The sequence below is a fragment of the Crocuta crocuta genome, unplaced genomic scaffold (genome assembly GCF_008692635.1).
Source record: "Crocuta crocuta isolate KB4526 unplaced genomic scaffold, BGI_CrCroc_1.0 scaffold2588, whole genome shotgun sequence".
Taxonomy (NCBI): domain Eukaryota; kingdom Metazoa; phylum Chordata; class Mammalia; order Carnivora; family Hyaenidae; genus Crocuta; species Crocuta crocuta.
The window spans coordinates 18,769-35,007 of NW_027532888.1; the positions used below are offsets into that span (position 1 = coordinate 18,769).

The 16,239-nt window shown below is 43.1% G+C and overlaps 1 protein-coding gene across 3 annotated transcripts in view; it reads left to right on the plus strand.

Annotated features, from left to right (window-relative positions):
- Positions 1 to 3,860: 3,860 nt before the first annotated feature.
- Positions 3,861 to 16,239, plus strand: part of PLP1 (proteolipid protein 1) — a 16,311-nt gene continuing 3,932 nt past the window's right edge. Inside the window, exons 1-6 of one of the 3 annotated variants that reach the window (XM_077745743.1) lie at positions 3,861 to 4,019; positions 6,600 to 6,744; positions 12,455 to 12,641; positions 13,432 to 13,693; positions 14,700 to 14,868; positions 15,663 to 15,736. In XM_077745743.1, coding sequence (XP_077601869.1) covers positions 6,687 to 6,744; positions 12,455 to 12,641; positions 13,432 to 13,693; positions 14,700 to 14,868; positions 15,663 to 15,736 — 750 coding nt within the window. In that variant the 5' untranslated portion in view covers positions 3,861 to 4,019; positions 6,600 to 6,686. The remainder of the gene's footprint in view (positions 4,020 to 6,599; positions 6,745 to 12,454; positions 12,642 to 13,431; positions 13,694 to 14,699; positions 14,869 to 15,662; positions 15,737 to 16,239) is intronic. The other 2 variants (XM_077745745.1, XM_077745744.1) reach the window with 2 other exon arrangements.

Consider the following 16,239-nt stretch of genomic DNA (forward strand, 5'->3'; position numbering starts at 1 on the left):
ATTCCGTCCCTGGCTGTTCTTGCTCAGGCCAAAAGCTCTCTGTTCGAACATTCATTAGAAGTAGAACATTCATCTGAGTAATTTCCAAGCATGAGAGTCTAGAAAGAGACATTCTCTAGCAGTGGCTCTGTCCTTTACCTGCTGGGTGGCATTGGGAAAGCTGCCTCTGTACCCCATCAGTAAAATGGAACAAATAACATTGGTCCTAAGAAATTAGGTGAGTTTTTGACAATCAAGGATAGTGGTATTATTTTTGCTGTACTCAGAGATCATATCAAATATGCAGCCTCTTTGCAGGGACCACTGTTCCAAAGCTGGCTGAGTTTTCATGTTGGTGGAGATGTGTGATGTGGACAACCGATTTCTCCATTTTGCTAGTAGCTATTGGCACTCCCCAGGTATTCCTGAGTTTATTCATCTGATTATTTTGGCTTCCAGGCTACCTTTCACACTATCCCCAAACCATGGGCAGCTCTACAATCCACAGTCCACCATCCAACACATTGTCTGCCCCCATTAATTCTTGCACTGCTCCCGAATCTTCAGGAGAGAAAGGAGAGCACCCTTCATTTCCCACCACCCCGTGCCAGCCCGAAGTATGTGACATCTTTGGCCCTCATCCCTCAGTTGGTTGGCTAGAAAGGCATCACCAAGCCAATCGGCATGATGTTGGGCATGGAAAGTTCTAGTCACAAGTACATAAGACATAATATATTACCTGCCAACAACCAGCCTTTTGAGCAAGGCTTGAAAACCTGTAAGCAGAAGCCATTTGCCTTCTAATTTTTGTGTGGGAGGATATTATCTTGGGGAAGAGAAGCAGAGTCTCAGCTTCAGAAGCCTAAGTGCTAGCAGGTCATCTCAGGCTTTCACTGGTACTATACCTTCTCTGTTCCACTTTACAACCTTTTCTGTGGACATGGTGGAAGATATGGACCACCAGATCTGGGCACTTGAGTCCTTGTTTAGTTTACTAGGAAAACTCCACTGGACTTTGCTGAGTTTCAGAGTTCAATCTATACAATGTCCCAAAGAGAACCCACTTGACTAGTGGCCTTCAAGGATCTGGTATTATGGGACCACACCATAGGGAGTAGAAGTAATATCCAAGTGTTTTGGAATTATTTGCAATAAAGCTCCACAACCAAAGCAAGCTATGATCGAAGGGGCCCAAATCCTCTGAGGTACTATCAGAATTTCATGAAGCAAACTGTTTACTGGTTTCATACAATCCTGCATTGTTCCCATAAGCACCCAGCACAGGCAGCAGGCTGTCACCAAGAAGGTTGGTAGTGCCCTCTTGAGGAATCCCTGGGCACTGCCAGGGACTCAGGTGAACTCTGGAGACCTTTTGCTAAGGACACCCGGCAGAACTATTGGAAGCAGAATCATAGAAATAGATGGGGGTGGGTAGGTTAAAAAAAATGCACGCAATCCTTGGGGACCTGCAAAGAAACCCCTGTTGAGCCTGTGGGGGAGGGCTCCGGAGAGGGTTAGTGAGTGGGTTATGAGGCAGTCAGGACATATAGACTACAGCATACTAGATCTTGGGGAGTTGGAATCTTAAGGCACTAGGGAGTTGAGCATGACCTAGCTGAGACCCTTTCAAACCTCTGGGCATAAAATCAAGGTGGACACAGGAAGACACGATCCTTCAAAGAGTGTGGAGAAAGAAAAAGAAAGAGAGACAAAGATGGAGAGCAGAAACAGAAAGATTGAGACTTGTGAAGATAGAATGAATAGTAAGGCAATAGAGATGAAAGAAAGTAGAAGAGAAATGTGTATTTGAGGAATATGGTTGAAAAAATGGAACCTGTGAGTTTACTGGTAACACATCTTTTCTTCCAAGTAGGCTAACGGTCCCCAGAGCTGCTACTGAGAATCTAGGAGTAGATTTGGTAGGAGGCTCAGCCTGAGCGATTTCCCTTGCATGCAGAGCTGTCTCATCTATCTGAGCTGTGAAAAACCACCTCTCTCATCCCCTAAATCAGAACCCCCAGAATTTAGACTCAGTTCCTTCAGCCACCTGAGCTGCTAAGGGCACACATTTGGTGACTTCTTGCTTTTGGTCTTCCCTCTCTTTCAGGGCCATTCTGACAACAATCATCCAGAAGTTAATTGTTGACACAATCCTACAAACCAGCTTCCTCATCAGGCAGAATCTATGGCTAGAGAGCAGGGTTAGTTAGTTCAGGGGTCCTGGAAACTTTTGCCATCAGTTGCATGATCTGCTCTACAAAGCTTCTATACAGTTCTGCACAAAGAGCAGCATTTCCAGAGATCCTTTCTCTTTAGGGCTGGTATAAGAGCAAAGGGTCTAGAGTTCTAGGACCCTGGACAAGCCTCAAATACTTTAGGATTCAGGACTTGGGTGAACCCAAGAGGCATCTGCAGAAGACTCACCTAACAGCAGAGCCCAAACCAGAATGTGTTCAAGTTCATAGCACAAAGAGAAAACTGTAAGATACAATCTTGCCACTCTCCCCCACCCCACAGGAAGATCCTAGGCTCTGTTCAGTACCTCCTTCTTCTCCTCTCTGTCCCCAATGCAAAGCTCTAGGAAAAATTTGGTGTGTGTGTGTGTGGGGGGGGGTCATACCTACTTTCCTGGAGTCTTCCAACAAATATTCCTTCAGTTACATGTCAACCAGTTTCTTCATAGGCCATCCATGGGAGAATGTGGGCCTCAAGGTGAACAGAGTGGTATCTCTCTGAGGCCCCTGAAGGGAAAGAGAGCACTAACAAGGAGCCTAGATAGACACTGTTAAGATTCACATTTTCTAGAAAACCTTCCCAGACTAATCCCATCTAACAATGTGCGCTCAAATACCTTCCCAATCTTTAGGAATAAGTATTGGAAAGGCAGGTTTCATACATTGTTCCCTGTTTTTGTTGCTTGGCCATTTTTTTCTTAGTGTTTTTTCTCTGAGGCAAGGACTATATTTATTTCCCCCTTTTCTCTACCTTCATTGGCCACCGCTGCTTCACCCCAACCCACCCCCTACCTCTCACCAGCCTGGCCTTAGCTCTTTGATGACACTACAGTCTCAGGATGGAATATTGACCACCTGATTCCTAGATCATGTTAGTGATTTGTCTCAAAGTCAATTACCATTCTTGGAAATCACCCATATCCCTAACTCTGACCTTCTCTTTTCCTTATTCTGCATAGGTCTCATCCCCTCTCTGGGTCTCTATTATCCTTTCTATAAAAACATTATAATTGTTGCTGGTAAAACATCTGTTCGTGGAATCAACAGCTTGTGTTTTGTGCTAATTCAGTTGAAACCAAGAAGGATTTGGAAGGAATTATTATAAAAGACAAAATTTTCTTCTCTATTATGTTTCTTAGAGCTGGGTAGAGGGAGGGATGTTTATTTACTAAAAGTTAGGTAGGGAGGGGAAAGGTATAAAGGGCCAAGAGCAGCTAGGAGTGAGGTGTGGGGTTGCAGCAGAGTTGGAAGTACTCCGGGAATAGCATCTAGGTTTCTGACCCTGACACCCTGGCCAGGGTTACACCTTCCATCGCTTCTGACACTTGTGCTGCAACATCCTACACCAAATAAATCCAAGCATCACTTGGAGGCTTCTAGGACCTCTTTTTTTTTCTTATTTCTACCCCCAAACCTCATTTTCAGACGTCTCTGCATCAAAGTGAAATTTCACACAGAGAAGGCTTAGAGAAAAACAGAAATACAGAAAATGAAACAATTGGTAGTGAAAGGCAGAAAGAGAAGATAGTGCTCTTAGAGAAGGGAGTATCCCTTAGGAGGTGGGGACAAGGGGAGGAGAAGGGGAGGAGGAGAGGAGGAGGAAAGCAGGGCCTGTCTCTTTAAGGGGGTTGGCTGTCAGTCAGAAAGCCCTTTTCATTTAAGGAGAAGACAAAGATACTCAGAGAGAAAAAGTAAAGGACTGAAGAAGGAGACTGGAGAGACCAAGATCCTTCCAGCTGAACAAAGTCAGCCGCAAAGCAAACTAGCCAGCCGGCTACAATTGGAGTCAGAGTTCCAAAGAAATGGGTGAGTTTCAAAAACTTTAGCATGGAAGATTCAAGCAGGAACAGAAATTTGCAAGACAATTTCCTACTCTAGGGTATGGGGCTTCCAATTGTTTCAATGAGTTGTTTTGGCACTTGTCTTTAATTCCATAGCACTCAATTAGGTTAACTCCTTCTCTGCTGTACTGAGAATGATGCTTTATTGCCAAAGAACTCGAGCAGCACGTGTAGAGTACCACAGATCCTTGGAGAGAGTGCCCAGAGGGTTTGATATGGTCATGTGTCCTCCTACCCCCTCACTTCCCTCTACCTTCTCTTTTCCCCAGTTCCTAGGCCCTGGTAATGGCTGGGTCAGCTGACATCCTTGGTTTTTCTGGCGACAACTGAGTGTTGTCAGATGTATAAAATGACTGCTTGCTTGATATGAAATTTGGACCCTCTTTGGCATCAGAAGGAAATTGGGGAATTGAGCAAGATGGAATTCAGGCTTGGCTATGGCTGAGAAGGCCAATCTCAGGTTCAGGAAATGAAAATAAAGGCCTCACTGGATATAGTGTGTGTGTGTGTGTGTGTGTGTGTGTGCGCGCGCGCGCACGTGTACATATATGGGTGATCATATCTAACAAGTATCATAGACTTAGCCTTTCTGAGGGCATGATTCAGACTCTAAATCCCTCCTATGACAAGAAGTCTGCTGGGACCTTAAGGATATTGCTGACTTGGTTGAGTACTAAGGGCTTCTCCAGGTACCATGAACAAAGAGAGAAGCTATCTGATCTTTTGTAGTGTCTACTTAGAGCAAGTGTACAGAGCATGAGGGTCTTTGTCCACACAGGATGTCACAGAGATGTGTAGAGATTGTTCACATTTGGCAAAAGAAGAGTAGCCGCTTGAACTAATCCCAAATGAAATGAGAATCAATAATTGTATGTATTCACCATCAAATGTAGTACCCAGAAGACTACAAAAACATCCACAGAAAAAGTTTTCCAATTATATTATGCTGGTGTCAGTCTTTAGGTTGTTTCATCCTGAGAGAGATTTTTGAAGCATGTTTTCAGCATAGATAATTAAGAGGGCAGGGCTAGAGTCAACACAATCAGGTTCGAATCTCAGATCTGCCACTAATGAACTTCATGACCACAGGGTTGGTCATTGTGAATTATCACTTCATATTCTGGAAAATGGAGATAACAATAACTGCTTTGTCTACTTTTGGGGTTGTGAAAATCAAGTAATAATGGTATGGGTGTCCTTTGAAAATAAGCAAGCTCTTTAACAATTGTAAATAATGATAATACCATTTATTATACAATAATGCATGATAAGCTGACTCTTAACTCTTTCCAAAGTGGTTTGGGCTTTCTTTGTGTATACTTTGTGAACTTCACTAAGAAACATTTGACAACTGAGTGTAGCCAGGTAAGAGGTGAATGTTGGAGAAACTCAGTTCCTACCCTTGGTAACATCAGGAACCCTACCTAATGTCAGGCAGCTGATTGGGTAGGTTGTGAATTAAAAAATAGAGAGAGAGTAAAGAATGATGCTAAATATTACTTCCTCAGAGGGTGAAAGCCCTGAGGAAAAAGCAGGACCAAATGAGGTGACCACAGGGACAGTTTCCTATTATGGAGGCTGGATGATTTCCTCCAGGGGAAATTGCCACAGATAAGGACAAAGCTGAAATTTTGTATTAGACCTCAGATCCTGGGGGTGGGCAATCTTTGGGTCAGGTGCACATGATAGAGTAGCCATCGGGTTTTCAATTATTCAATAACAAAGTATCTCAAGTACTTTATAAAGAATATACCATCTCTAACAAGGTACTGTATGTACTGCTACTACTTCTGACATGGAGTGCGTTGCTGTTTAACAATTGTAGTAGACAAATTGTATAATGGAATCTGGGATTTGAAGGAACTTTAGAATCTGCCTGAGCCAACTCTCAAGGCAGGATCCCCTTCTACAACAGACAATTAAATGTCCCTATGGCCTCTGTTTAATCACCTCCAGAAAAAGAGAGCTCACTACCTCGACCAGATAGAATCCTGTAGGATGGGAAACAAAGAAGAACACTGAATTCAGTATTGTCTATACAAAAGGTTTATAGGGGAAATGACAGTTCATTAAACCTTTTCCCAACTTGGGAGGAGAATGTTCCAAATGAGTCTTTGGGATAACAAAAGAACCAGAAAAAAGCTGAAGGGCAATAGCTGATTATTCTCTGCTCAGTAACACAATGCCATTTCTGAACAGCAAAACATTGGCTCCTGCAAGCCTGTTGTCTGAGAACAGTGGCTGTTACCCTGGTAACCAGACTATGATGCTTCCTTCCAAAGGTGGTTCTTTGCCGAGCAGTATAGTTTTGGCTGGTGCAGACTAAGTGAGGGTAGCTCAGGCAAGAAATGTTGAGGCAGAGAAGGGGTCCAGTTTTACAGAATTTCTGAAGACAAACTGAATCCTACTAGGATGGCAAGAATGCCATAAGAATGCCAAGAGCTAAAAAGAAACCAGATCCAAACCAGCACACTCACTTAATCTTCCTAGAGACACTGACTAAAATGATCATGGACAGCCTTCCCCACCCCATTTCTCACCTTAGCCCTGCAGAGCCAGAGGAGATCTTGGAGAGTTAGGCAGACTGAAAGGCCTGCTCTGCTTGGAGGAGCCTTTGCCCTGGTTCTGCACGATGAAAGCCAGAAGTTTACTCAACAGCCTGACAACTAGAACTACTCTTTCAAAGCTATGTGAGTAGTAATAAGGCCTAAGAACCCCCTGGGAGATGGGTGGGAGGGGAAAGATAGTGTCTAAACCCATCAAGGCACTGGCACCCAGCCAGTGGTGTCTTTTTCCCTGTTGCCTTTTTTTGTATTATCTTGAAACCCTGAAAACCATAGTCAGGGTATAGTTCTTGGTTTTGAAAGAAAGCAACTGTAGAAATGTCATCCTTGCCTACAAAACTTCAGATTCAGAGAAAATCAAGTCAGGGAAGCGATATGGTCAGGAATGGTCACACCAGCCTGGAAAGCAAACAGAGCAAGTTTCCCTTTCTTTCCCACTGTTAGGGCCTACCTAGTGTTAAACTTACCTCAAAAGCTGTGCAAGTACTGATTGATTAATTCCTCCTTGGCTATTTGAAAATGGACCTAAGGGTGATATCTCAGCTCTGCACTTGCCTCTGAGCTCTCTGCTAGAAGGGGCTGTGGAAAAGAGTCAGTAACATCCCAAGGAAGAGAACAAGGTTCTGCAGATCAGCTTTACACTGCAACCAAGGAGAGAGAAAAAAATGGTGAGAGACTGACCTAAGAAATAAGGTATAGAACATGTTATCTCTTAGCTTATTGCCAGGTACTTTTTCACCTCTGCATAAGTGGGCAAGATGAAGACAGTGTGTCAGGGACAGTTTAACAATCAAACTTCTATTCCAATCTCCATATGTTTGGGCATAAATTGCCACATGTGCGTGTGTACATTTATGTGTGTGTGTGTGTGTGTGCGTGTGTGTGTGTTTGGGGAGGAGTAGGGAGTATAGGAAACAAATTGTCCCAAATGCTGTTGCTATGGTAATAATAATATAATTTCTGTCCAAAGAAGAGGCTGAGATTCTTTTTTTATTTAACTTTATCCATATAATTTGATTATCCAGCAGGCTTATGTTCCCATGCTTCAGTGGCTGCAGGGCCCCTTTCCAGCACTTGAATGTGGTATAGGTGCTGATCTCATGTAGGAAAAATGAGATTATAGGCAGGGCTTTGTCTGACCAGGATAAGGCCAGAAGTAAAAGTCTTTGTCTCTGGCACCTCCTGATGATTGTTGTTTTACTCCTAGAACCCACCCCCTGATCCCCATCCATCCCCAGTACCAGTCACGGCTGCTCTAGCATCTTGGCCCTGTCAACTGTTATAGGCCCCAATCAAGAGGCCTCTGTTCATGGAGTGAGGTTAGGGGTGGGTTCTAGGAGGAGGGTAAAATTGTAGTGCAGATTAGAGACTTAGGGAGATGGGGCCAGTTTTTTGCTCAATGAGCCTGCCTGTTGTTTAGCTCTATTGTATAGGGTTCTTCTATCTCTCCCTTTGTCAGCTGAATTCAAGGGACAGGCTGAGAATTGTGCAAGGCACAATTGGTCTCTTTCTACCATCTCTTTCGATGAAAGCCCTTCCTCTCCTCCCTTTGATGAGTTCCCAGATTCACACTGAATTTCCATCATGGAGCTGGTCCTTGAGCCATGCCCAGGGCATGGGAAAGGAGGGAGGGCTTGGGAGCTCTTGGCTTCTGCTTAAAGAGACAGCATAAGGATCAACACAGTCCCTTGGATAGACATGGTTTTGATCTGGATAAGCGTAACAATGGTCCTGTTGATATTTGTAAGATTCCTGTGAAGAGCATTGGTGAGAAGGGTTTGAAGTTCCATCACAGATTGATTAGACTCATTTTGGAAGTTTGCAGATAAATCTAGCCAACACTGAGTATTTACCCTCTACACATTTTGCCCAGAGGACTTGGTCATATACATTTTAACACTAGGGTATAGGTAGCTTTGGTCTTTGGTTCACAGACACAAGTTTTTTTTTCCCCAACAAGACTGAAGGGTCATTGAAGAAAGGGACTGGACTTCATAATTCCCTTTTGTTTCTCACAGTGCCTAGCTTACTGCAAATATGCTTAATAATTTTACTGAATCCACATCAAAAGAAATTAAAGGAAAACACTGGGAAGGGTCTTTATTTTTCTCAATGACCTATCATCAGAGTCAGTCAGTTTAATCCAATTGAGTTGCATTGGCCAATATTATTACTATACAGTTCTTTTGTGCCAACTCTACCATGTGACAGTCTGTCTTTAGCCTGGAAACATGACCATGTCTCTTGAGAGAGCCAAAGAACTTCTCCAGAATCCCTTATAGCCTTCCTAAATCAAACCAATACCCTTTCAACCATGAAACGTTCTGAAATGGAGAGCTTGTGGTTTCAGGCTACTGTTCACACATTCCCAAGGATATTTCTTGGGCTGTAAAAAATCAAAGTGAACCCAATGGACCTTTCTCAGAATGTTTGGATTGTCAACTACTTTGATGAAGACACATTTTTTTTGCATGTTCTGAGTTTTTCCCTTTGGAATCCAAAAGTTGAGGTTTTGCTTCAACAGACTGACTGAGACTCTTCACTTCTGCTGAACTTAAATGGCCCCAGAACCAACATTTCATTTTGATCACAAAAAGATGGACATGTAATGTGTATGCCGATATTGTTGAACTATGTAGAACTCCAGAGTGATAGATTTATCCGGGGCCATTTATTTCCAACTCCACATTAAAGACTCACTGAAACTTATGTCCCTCTTGACCCTTGCTTTGAATGGCAGTGGAGCAGAAAAGGAGTGTTAAATTAATTGAGGTCTAAGAGAATAGAGGAAAAATGTATGTAAAAAGAAAGTATATCAGTTGATGATCCAGAGTTGCTCTCAAGGCTTAGCCCTTTATCACTCAGTAAAGATACTCCATATGACACTCTGGATACTTGGATGATGATTAAGGAATTTGATTCACTAAAGAGGATTTTTCCTAACCTTTACAACCCTGGTGGGGACATTAGCTAAAACTTAGAGTGGATTCCATGTTTGGCTAGCAAGAGTTCAAGTTCCTTCATCCCTAATCACACCTGGACTGTTTAGCATTTCCCAGGGTGAAAAAGCTGGGTGAGTGAGTGGCACAGGATGGTCACTTGCTAGTGTGGATGGCTCTCCTTACTCTGGGCTAAATAAACAGTTCTGCCATTGTTCCCTGGGTCTGACCCCCTCCCCACCCCCAGGCCTGCAGGCCCCTGCAGAATACCAATGAGGCTCCTGAGATCTCAGGCAAAAACAAGGCTTCTTTGTTCAGGGGAGCTTTGGAGGGCTCTGTCCAAGCCCTGACCCTGTGCTGGGGAGAGAGGGAACAGTGGGGTCACTGAACTTCTCTTCCCCCAACCCTCAGGCTTCAGAGACCTTCTTTACTAGAAAAGTCTAAGAGTTTTGGGGTGGGGAAGAGTTGGATAGACAGAGTAGGAAAGCTCTGTTTATTTCCAGCTCCTTTTATTGACTTACAGGATGCATCTAGTATCTTAACCTGTTGAGAAAGAGGAAGATCAATTTCTCCAATGTTTCCTGAGAACAATGATCAATTTCATCTGCTGTGTTTCTTTCTTGTATATACACGTGTGCATGTGCACATTTGCATGCATACATGCGTGTACATGCAAACACACTCACGTGCCCCCCCTCCCCCACCATGGACCAGATTTGATGAGGCACTCTTACCAGGCACTACCACAAAGTTCATACTAAGTAAACACTGCCTCCATTTACAGCAGCACAGCTACAAATTGATTGCTTTTCATAGAGGCCAAATTTTCTGAAAGTAGTTCTTAAGTTTTTGGAAAAGGATGAAAATTCAGTTCTGCTGCAAATGTTAGCTACTTACTCTGCTTGCTTCTGAGGCTTCTGAGCCTCATCTCTGGTGTTACATAACAGAATCTTTGAGGACCAAGGAAGGGTTGTAATTTTAGGGGATGATAAGTAATAGAACTCACTCATTCTGCGGCTCTGAGACCAGAGACAAATGCTTTTATTTACCTCAACTTTCCCATCAGAGATCATTTGGTCCTTCAAAATCTGTTCACATTGTATTGGTCATGCAAACCAACAGATGTTTAAGCACATAGGGCTAAAAAGAAACTACTAGTATTAAGAGAGTTGGGCAAATGATTCCCCCAGTCCTTGCTACCATGGTATAGACAAGTGAGCTTTGATAAAAATTCAAAAGTAGAAATTAGTACAATTTGCTTTCTTTTTATAAGGATTTCCAAAATGCTTTCTCAAAAGCAGCTTCTTAGCACATCAGCTGTATATTTGTATATAATCCATATATACATGTGATATATACAAAATGTTATATATGAATAGATATATAAAACCAGATAGCATATATATATTTGGGATATGGCCAAGTGGCCAAAAGAAGCAATCCTTTCCTCATTTAGTCAACCATCTACTTGACATTTGTTACGTTTTGCTCCATGTGGCACTTAGACATGGGGCTAGTACTTGGGGCACAGCTGTTCTCAGAGCCTATGACTTCTTGTGTGCCTTTCTTGTTTCTCAGCAACATTGGCATGTGGCCTGGGATAACAGGTCTTGGGATCTCAGGGACTCTAAGCACTTTCAGACACCTGTGTTCCCAGGCTTTAGTGTGCTTTCATCATGCCAGAAAGATGTTTCATGCTTTGCTGACTTTGTATAGAGTCTTTTTGTAGCTGTTTTGACAGAACTCCAGTGTAGGCCTGAAGGTGCAGACATTGGCCAAGCTGCAATATAGGGGGACAAATCAGTCATGCAAGGTGTTCTAAAATCATTAAGCTTGCATTTTTATTACTGTGAATAATAGTCACCTTCCTCTTGGACTGTTCACATAATATTCTAGATGATGAATAAACAAGCATTCCATGCAGCAAATACACACAGTATTCAGAAATATCCAGGAGCATACAATTTCCAAAGTTTCTCCCACCTGGAATTCTCTTCAAGCTCAAATCTTGTCTGACAATACCAGTATCTCTGGCCTGCACCCATCCTTTCCTGGAACTCTTGTTGCATTTATCCTCTGTAGCCACTTCTTTGACTGTCTGAAATTGTTGAAAATATTAGATTTACCTATCTCATTATTCCTTAGTAAACAAAAGACTTTCATATGGCACAGTCCATGTCTTTTATATTTTCACATCCCACATAACATGTAGCACGATACTGGGCATATAGTAAGTACTCCATAAGAGCTGACAAACGACTAAAACAAACAAATCAGAATGATAAGAAAGGAGAGGATGATTGCATAATCTCCCCAGCATACTACTTCAATGACTAATTATTATTTAAAAATTTTTTAAAATGTTTATTTTTGGGAGAGAGACAGTGACAGAGTGTGAGTGGGGGAGGGGCAGAGAGAGAGAAGGATACACAAAATCTGAAGCAGTCTTCGNAAAAAAAACCCACATACATTCTGTGGATTAAATGTAAGGATTTATTTTCAAGAATAAAGTGACAGTTGCTGGAGGAGTATTGGGTGAGGATGGGCATTAAGGAAGACACTTGTTGTGATGAGCACTGGTGTTATATGCAAGTGCTGAATCACTAAATTCTACTTCCGAAATCATTATTACACTATAAGTTAACTGACTTGGATTTAAATTTAAAAATAAAAAAAGTCCAAAAAAAGATAATACAACAAAGTAATGGTTTTGGGGTCAATCTCACATTCCAGAAGCCTAAACTGCTTTAGTCTGTCAGACTCTTCTGCTTTTGGACTGTGGGGTGATTACTCCATCTGTGCATGTGAGCACAGGGCTTAACTGGTCTGACAAAGAAGTATGAGTGGCACAAGCTTCTTATGGAACATACCTGACTTTTCCCCTCCATCTTCCCCAGGCTTGTTAGAGTGCTGTGCAAGATGTCTTGTAGGGGCCCCCTTTGCTTCCTTGGTGGCCACTGGATTGTGTTTCTTTGGGGTGGCACTGTTCTGTGGCTGTGGACATGAAGCACTCACTGGCACAGAAAAGCTAATTGAGACCTATTTCTCCAAAAACTACCAGGACTATGAATATCTCATCAATGTGTAAGTACCTGTCATCCTACATGAACCCCCCTCTCTTTCCCTCTCTCCCTGGAGACATACAGGACTCATCAGTACCTTAGTGATTAGTAGGGGATTAGTGTGGAGCCAGACAGGATTTCTGAATCTTTCTTCTATTTGCAGATTTCACCTATGCCCCAGTCCTGAATGAGAGGGAAGTGCCAAATTCAGAAATGGGAGATTTGTTTGCTGGCCAGCCCACTTCTTATGCCCCTCCACCCCCCACTGTACTTGCTTTGTCCCACATGTTCTAACTTCTGCCCATAGGGTTAACATTGACTCAGTTGGAGCCTCTACAGTGATAGGTATGGAGAACTCAGGGAAGGTCCAATGACTGAACTGTGGCTGCTGCTCTTGGTTTGACATACCATTTAATTCTGCTCAGGCCCCCGTACTAAGGCTTTCCTGTTCTTACAGCATGTTAGACCCCTGTTTCTTCGTCCATCATCCTCCTGGTCTAGCTCCTCTCTTCTTTCTCCTATTGAAGGAATATCTCTGAAGGGTCAGGCCAAGGAGAATAAGGCCCCCATTCTTCAGGTCACAGGGTAAGCAAGAGGTGGGTGGAGGAGCATGTACTACTGGCCACGCTCTTTCTTTACTTCAATAAAGATAAGATGGAGAGGTTGAGAAGGAACCTAGTGATTCTTCTAAAGCATCCCTAGCCTTGTTTAGGTGCCCATTGAAGTGTTCACCTTACTTTTGCAAGAAGGATCCTAACTGGGTCCTCCATTAATAAGATTTCCTGATATTTTTTGTCTATCTGTTAATGCAGGATCCATGCCTTCCAGTATGTCATCTATGGAACTGCCTCTTTCTTCTTCCTTTATGGGGCCCTCCTGCTGGCTGAGGGCTTCTACACCACCGGTGCAGTCAGGCAGATCTTTGGCGACTACAAGACCACCATCTGCGGCAAGGGCCTGAGCGCAACGGTAACAGGGGGCCAGAAGGGGAGGGGTTCCAGAGGCCAACATCAAGCTCATTCTTTGGAGCGGGTGTGTCATTGTTTGGGAAAATGGCTAGGACATCCCGACAAGGTGATCATCCTCAGGATTTTGTGGCAATAACAAGGGGTGGGGGACAATTGGGCGTGAGTCTGTGGCCTCATCCCCTCCCAAGGTTGGGTCCTCTCTAGGGGCCTGGCTTTTGAGTGAGGAAGTGATGGCTACAGCCGAACGAAAGGTCAGGAAGAAAGTGCTGCCCAGCTGGNTTGTGGACACTTCATACAATCAGACCATTTCTAAGACATCTGTTGGTATTCCCTTACTCTCCTTCTAGCAGGGACCACAACAAGATTAGATCTGACTGCCTAAGAATCTAAAATGCTACTGATGGAATTGAGATGCAGGTACTTGATCTGAGAGAGAGGGTGGATCATGGAAATTAAATAATTGACTCCAAGGTGGAATTCACAGTATTCTGGGTTTTTACTCTGTTGGAGGCCCCAGAGGGAACTAGCATAGATCTGCATTTTTAATGCTTCATATTTGAGGGCTATCCATGCTTCTATTGAGGCACACATTGGTTTTCAGTCTCCAGAGTTAATATCCTTTGGGGGTTGTATATATATGGATTATGGTGATGTCTTTGTGGCCAGCAGTTGGCTTAGAAAGGTATTTGGATCTGGTATTTAAATCTCCTATTGGCTTTGCTTAATGACTAGGGATCAAAAGTCCTATGACAAGGAACATTTTCTAAGCTCAGCCTAAGGTAAGAAATGGCACGACTTTCTTTCAAGATCTGTTTTGATTTCTTTACACCTTATCTGCCCAAAAAATCTCCTGAAGCCTCTCTAACCCAGGGATCCTCCTCACTCCAACTCCCACCCATTCCCCCTACCCTCAATCACACTTGGGGCCAGTTTTCTAGTAGATACTGCCAATGAAATTTGGCAGAGGTGCCCTGCTTAACTAATTTCATTTGGTGGAGATCTCTGAAATCTGGTTTCATATCTGGCACATGCCTCTCCAGGATCTCCTAGTTTGTGTTTCAACATCTGCAGGCTGATATTGATTTCTAACCACTCCATTTCAATTGTTTTAGTTTGTGGGCATCACCTATGCCCTGACTGTTGTGTGGCTCCTGGTGTTTGCCTGCTCTGCTGTGCCTGTGTACATTTACTTCAACACCTGGACCACCTGCCAGTCTATTGCCTTCCCCAGCAAGACCTCTGCCAGTATAGGCAGTCTCTGTGCTGATGCCAGAATGTATGGTAAGTTAGGGTATGGGTACTTTGGCTTCCCTACCCCCTAAAAAAGCACTATTTATTGGGGCGCCTGGGTGGCTCAGTCGGTTAAGCGTCTGACTTTGGCTCCGGTCATGATCTCATGGTTCGTGGGTTCGAGCCCTGCATCGGGTTCTGTGCTGACAGCTAGCTCAGAGCCTAAAGCCTGTTTCAGATTCTATACCTCCTTCTCTCTCTGACACTCCCCTGCTCATTCTCTTTCTCTCTCTCTCAGAAATAAATAAAACATTAATTTTTTTTTAAAAAAGCACTATTTATTTGGTCCTTTACTTAGAATAATGAGGGTGGTAGTTATAGGGGAAAATATTATGGACACCTGGATCTTAGTTTTTTAATCCTTCTCCCCTGAAATTGGAGAGACTTCTTCTCTGGGAAGGGAACTTCTCTTGGAAGTGGTGGGAGTTTTCTTGGCTGTTCACACTGCTCTAACCTGGTTGACTGCTGTTCCCAATACAGAAGCAGCAGATTTTAATGACAAACACAAGATTACACAACTGTTCAGTACCACCACCTCCTTGTCCTCCTCTTCCTTCTTCTTCTCTTCCTCCTCCTTCTTCTTCTCCTTCTTCTCCTCCTCCTCCTCCTCCTCTTCCTCCTTCTTCTTCTTTAGCAAATTTTTACAAAAAAGGGATCCTGATTGTTAGTAAGACCCAATTTTCATCCAGAATGATTAAAGATAGAAGAAGGGCTCTAAAAGAAAATCTTCATGGGGCCCCACAACTCACAAAACTCACCCTGGTTGACCTATGTGTCTTACTCAGGTGTTCTCCCATGGAATGCTTTCCCTGGCAAGGTGTGTGGCTCCAACCTTCTGTCCATCTGCAAAACAGCTGAGGTGAGTGGGCCATTTGAATTATTTTACAATGGAATTGGCTAGTACCATACAAATTTCTACCCATGTCCTTAATTTTAAAGACCACAGTTTCTATTTGCTGGATTTTGAGTGTTGCTATTAAAGCATCTATTTTCCAGGGTGCCTGGGTGGCTCAGTTGGTTTAGCGTCTGACTTTGGCTCAGGTCATGGTCTTACAGTTTGTGAGTTCGAGCCCTGTGTTGGGCTCTGTGCTGACAGCTCAGAGCCTGCTTTGAATTCTGTGTCTCCCTCTCCTGCTCCTGCTCTGTATCTCAAAAATAAATAAACATTAAAAAATATAAAAAAACATCTATTTTCCTTAGAGCTGCATAGAAAGACTTCCATACCGATACTTCCTTCATTAAAGGAGAAATTTTTAGCTTTAGGAAAAGATAGAGCTTAATGACAAAATACCCCAAATGAAATTTTTATTCTCTTAGTTAAAAACCTTATCAAGAAAATTATTTGTGCATAGAGAGACACAT